The 5,009-nt window shown below is 61.3% G+C and overlaps 3 protein-coding genes across 3 annotated transcripts; 2 read left to right on the top strand and 1 right to left on the bottom strand.

Annotated features, from left to right (window-relative positions):
* Window positions 1-130: 130 nt before the first annotated feature.
* On the top strand, window positions 131-2,344 carry FIBRA_03155 (uncharacterized protein; the record flags this gene model as incomplete). The annotated part of the gene is made up of 6 exons (XM_012325000.1): window positions 131-981; window positions 1,035-1,091; window positions 1,142-1,208; window positions 1,264-1,317; window positions 1,371-1,668; window positions 1,725-2,344. 6 exons carry the CDS (start codon window positions 131-133, stop codon window positions 2,342-2,344), a joined length of 1,947 nt encoding a protein of 648 aa, XP_012180390.1.
* An 899-nt stretch (window positions 2,345-3,243) lies between these two features.
* FIBRA_03154 (uncharacterized protein) lies at window positions 3,244-3,804 on the top strand (the record flags this gene model as incomplete). Its single annotated transcript, XM_012324999.1, has 1 exon — window positions 3,244-3,804. The coding sequence occupies one exon, from the start codon at window positions 3,244-3,246 to the stop codon at window positions 3,802-3,804; it is 561 nt and encodes a 186-aa protein (XP_012180389.1).
* Window positions 3,805-4,318: 514 nt separating this feature from the next.
* FIBRA_03153 (uncharacterized protein) lies at window positions 4,319-4,807 on the bottom strand (the record flags this gene model as incomplete). Its single annotated transcript, XM_012324998.1, has 1 exon — window positions 4,319-4,807. One exon carries the CDS (start codon window positions 4,805-4,807, stop codon window positions 4,319-4,321), a length of 489 nt encoding a protein of 162 aa, XP_012180388.1.
* Window positions 4,808-5,009: the final 202 nt, after the last annotated feature.

Below are 5,009 nucleotides of genomic sequence, written 5' to 3'. Positions count from 1 at the left end.
GCCCCCGCCCTCCCGCCCGCCCGTCGCCCACAGCCTCTAGCTCGCCGTCGCACACAGCGTGCTCGCCCTCCTCCCGCCTGCATGGTGACTGCGGACACTCGTCTTGCTATCGTCCTCCCCGTCCCAAACCATGTCTGCCTCTGACTCGCATTTCTCTCCCTCGCAGCAACAGCAGTGCGCCCCGTGGTCCCAGCAAGGCCCGCACCTCCTCCCCCCGATGCACGTCCAGTCTGCCTTCCCGTCGCCGTCGTCGTCGGCCGCACCGCTCAGCGACCAGCACTACCCTGCCTACTACTCGCAGCCCCAGCAGCAGCAGGCCACGCAGGCGGGAATCAGTGACGGCATCGTCGACAGGGTCGACCACCGCGCGTCTCTCTCGCTTAACCTCTCCTCCCTCTCCGTCACCTCGCCCACCAGCCTTTCGCCCATCAACCCCTCTCCGCACCCGTCTACCCAAGCGTCGAGCCACGTCTCACCCATCACCCCCATCAGCCCCTCTGCGGCAGGGAGTCTTCACCCACACCACTCCCATCATCACGCTCACCACCCTACCCACGTTCAGCAGCAGCCGTTCCAATTCGCTGCGCCAGACCAGGGCGTGCGGTACGACGACGTGCACTACGACTACGCCTCGCGCCGGCTGACAAGCAGCCGCTCGTCGTCCTCTTCCGAAAAATCTGTTCCGCGCAAGCGCAGTTTCTCCACGGTGCCCGCACTTTCGACGTCCATCGAAGAGTCCGCATACGACCACCCGATGGACGCCGCCTCGTACGACGAGGTCGAGATGTCGTACGGCGGTATTGAGCCCGAAGGCAGCCCGGTCGACGGGAGCACGAGCGGTGGCGAGCAGGACGACCAGCTGAAGCCTCTTGACGGGCAGATGCACTCCACCGTCTCGGGCATCCACTCGGGCCTTCCTGCCTCGATGGGCATGCTCGGAAAGCCTCTCGGCACGAATAATTTTGTCACGAAGCTGTACCAGTGCGTCCCCCTTACGTCTCTCCGCCAGCTTTGAGTTTGCGAGCCTCATGTAGGATGATCAACGATCCGAAGTCGGCGCAGTTTATTACGTGGACCGAGCTCGGCACCAGGTAATTACTCGCCACAAATTTTCTGAAGGGTGTTAGTCATCTCTCGCCAGTTTCGTGGTCTCGAACGTCGGTGAATTCAGCAGAACGATTTTGGGGTCACATTTCAAGCATAATAACGTCAGAGTGTTCCCATTTCCCGCATGTTATCCGCTAAACGCGCTGCTATCTTCAGTTTTCGAGTTTCGTGAGGCAACTCAACATGTATGGCTTCCACAAGATCAACCGTGTAAGCCCCGTGAATTTCCCAAGCGCTGAAATGTGTCTAATGCGTGTCCGCAGACACCACGCGCGCAGCGCACCTCTGCGGACGTCCAGACATGGGAGTTCTCCCATCTCAAGTTCCTGCGTGGGCGGCCAGATCTCTTGGAAGAGATTAAGCGGAAAGCGTTAGAGCCGGACCCGTCGGTGAAGCACCGTGTCGAGCTGCCCGGCGAGGTTGCCGCTCAGTTGAGTCAAGTTCGGGAAGACAACCGCAGACTGACTCTGGCGTTCCACGCGGAGAGAAGCAAAGTCGAGCGTCTCGCCCACGTCACCAAGGCCATGTACGACATCATGTCCCGGACGTATCCAGGAAGTGGTACGTCTCCCTCGCCCACGCGGGACCGCGCCGTGCTGACACTGTCGTCTCCGCAGTGCCCATGTCGTTCCCGAGCGACATCCTCGAGCCCACAGAGAGTCCGAACATTTACATCACCTCGCCCACGAGTGCCGGGCCACACGGACACTTCTCCGGGCTCTCGCTCAGCGGCTCGCTACACTCGCTGCACACAGTCAGCCCAGGCTCAAGCCCGACCGCAGCCGAGTTCCCGTCGCATGCACACACGCCGAACACGCTCTCGCGACAGCACTCGTTCCAGCACCTGCCACCGTACGACACAAGCGCACCGCTCCACGCACACGCGCTCGGGCATGGCGTGTCCTCGGCGCGCTACGAGACCGCGCTTTCGACTCCACTGCCGCCATCGCCCGGGGTGGACCTGTCTGACGACCCTCGCGCAAAGCGCCAGCGCACAGGTCCGCCACCCACGTCCGGAGACGCAGCTAAGAAGGGCTCGCGGGCGCGCAGCGATTCGGCGCCGCTGGGGTATGGACTGACGTCGGGTTGGCCGCAGACACGGCCCCGGAGCGGGAGTGGGCTGGGGCCCCGCGCGGCAGGGCGGCGAGACGAGCTCCCAGTCCCAAATATCGGCACGCTTTCGCGCGGGCACACGCTGCCCATGATCTCGTCTGTGGGGAAACCAACCTCGAGTTGACTGCGCCGGTGACGGGGGCGATAGCGGTGGGTGTGGGCCGTGGAGTCGGTCGCGCCTGGGCGGGCCGGTGCTGGCTCGAGAGGCGGCAGTGGAAGACTGCGAAAACTGCTGGGAGCGTCGCTCCCACTGTGTGTTTGTGTGGTTGTCGCCGGGCGGGGTGGACCCCGGGTGGTCGTGGTCGTCGTGTGTTCCGCACTCTCATCTTGTGAAAAAGGTAAATCAAAAAAACCTCGATAGGTCTGTCTCTCCGTTGTCCGTGCCGTTTCCCCCCTTTGCATTTCGGGCTGCTGTCGCTCTTTTTGCTGTTCTGCTTGTTACATAGTTCACTCCTTCCGTTCGTGCGTTCACGAGTCAGTCCCATCCGCCGTTCTGCCGCAATTGTATTCCGCACTGCTCCCGTCACGGCTTTTATACCGCTGCATTCTCCACTGTCGTTGTCGAGCTCTTGGGCTTGTTCGGTCAGCTTGATCACGCCTTTTCTGCGATTCCGTTCTGCCATCCATAGACGTGTATTACCATGTGCTGCTGTTTGACATTGTGCCAGGAACGAAACCCGAGGAAACCACATACATACCGCCCGTGCTGCAATCAATATATATATATATGTCTGCTGTCCGGTCGATGGCGTCCCACAGTAAGTTCGCTCGATCGGAGCGTCGCCGAGACGGGGTGGTACGTGATCGTCAATCAGCAGCTCCTGTCATATCACTTGCACGCAGCCTCATGCGGCCCGTCCGCAGCACCACTGGAGCACACCGCTGTGAGCTCCCCAGCAACGGGGCAGAACACACCCTCGGGCAGTGCGCCGACCAGCCCTTTCCCCCGCAATTTCCAACCGGATTTACAAGAGCCAGATCCTGATTCACCGCGGAAGACGCAGGGGAGCGGAGGATGGCGTCATGGCAGACCACCAGGCGTGGGAGCGGGACGCAGAGAAAATTGCGCACGGAGGCAGTGGGCCCTTGTCGGGATCAGAGAGCACAGCCCAGTGTCTGCGAAAGTCTCCGAGGGCGCCTTCACGCGCGCTGCCCACGGCCGCAAAGGCTCCTCTGCCAAGGGGACACGGCCAGGCCTCCGTGGACGGCGGGAGCGAGGGTGCTGTGCCCGTCGCTTGGCATGGCAGGGGTCGCCCGTCCTTTCCAATCTGCGCGCTCCCAACGTGTCGTATTCCCCCACTTTCCCCCGTTGCGGCGCAGAATGGACGTGGCCAAGTTTTCCAGGCGGCACAGCTGTCCAACTGGCTGCAGGCGCACGGGGAGATGTGCATGGGCGTGTGGCTGGAAGACTGTTCGGGCGAGCGAATGTCCGGCGGCCCGGCGGAAGGATGTTGTCCCACCGCGGCGCAAGGAACAGGCAGGGTGTATACCCACGAGAACGTTCGACGCGTCATAGGCTGCTGGAAGAGGGAAGGAAGCGCAGACATCTCGGGCCTATCTCCTCAGCTGGGAAGGCCCGCTTAGAAGACTCGTGAAGTTTTAGGTTTGCTCAAGTTGAGACTGGGATGCTCACATCCATGTTCACGTCCAGAGACGTGGGATTTCCAGGCGAGCCCTCGCAGTGTCAGACAGACTGTCCCGCCCAGCACGGACGTCGATGTCATGCGCAGTATATCTGCCAGCTGGTCACAGCGGCGCAGAGGCTAATGTACATCCCGCTCTGTCGACGGGACGCCCATGAAGATTTGAGAGCGCATCTGTGAGGAGCGCCAGCAACGACAGACGCTAAGGTACGGGATTGTTTTTGGGAATTCAAGTAGCGTTGGACCGACTGAAGAGGCGATTCATAGCCGCATGCGGACGCACCTGAGGGAGAGCGCCAGAATTTCGGGGGACACGTCGTGTTCATAAGCTCAGAAGGCGAGACTACACAAGAAGACAGTGGACTCACTGCAGCCAAGTCACAGAGCGAAGCAAGGCTATCTGCATACCAAAACGGACGCGAGTGGGCATTCCAAGGCTCCCGCTCGGCCGATGATCAGGCATGGCGAATGCTAAGCATCACTTTGCCTCCATCGAGCTCCCGTTCCGTGGCCCACCCTCTTCTTGTCAACCATCCCCACATATCTTGGTATTCGGCGGGCGTCGTGCATACCGTAAGCACAGGCGCCGTGTCCAGCGCCGACATCATTTTCGACAGACACCCTTCTGCTCGCCTCTCCGGTAGCACCCCTGCAAGCCAGACGTGCAGACTCTGCCGCTCGCCGTGGGACAAGGGCGACTCGTGGGCTCGGTCATGCGCAAACAAAAACGCGACGGGGCGGTCAGGACTCGCAGACGGCGCGAGGAATATGATAACCGCAGCCGGCGAGGCAAGGCGCTTGCGCCATTCGCCCAAAGACGCGTACTTCGAGCCCAGGTCTGCCGAGAACACGCTGTTCGACAGCGCCAGCAGCGTCGGGAGCATTTCCGCCACGTTCTGCGAGGATGCGGTCAGGCGGTGAAGCTCGAGCGACGGCGATGGCATCAGCGTGTGGTGGCGGAGGACAAGAGAAGGCGAGGGCGGGCAGCACATTGACTCTGCTGCCTAAACAGGCAGTTTCTCACGGGACATGAACAGGTTCATCCGACTTGCCTCCGGCCCAGCTGATGCAAGGTGCAAGCCTCGACACTGGCTAATAATTCCGTCGATTGCCCAGAATCCATGACCATGCAACGCTGAGACTGGT

The sequence above is a fragment of the Fibroporia radiculosa genome (assembly GCF_000313525.1).
Source record: "Fibroporia radiculosa TFFH 294 genomic supercontigs, scaffold1715, whole genome shotgun sequence".
Classification (NCBI taxonomy): domain Eukaryota; kingdom Fungi; phylum Basidiomycota; class Agaricomycetes; order Polyporales; family Fibroporiaceae; genus Fibroporia; species Fibroporia radiculosa.
Note: the sequence above shows the minus strand (reverse complement) of the source record. Positions and strands in the feature narration are given on the sequence as shown.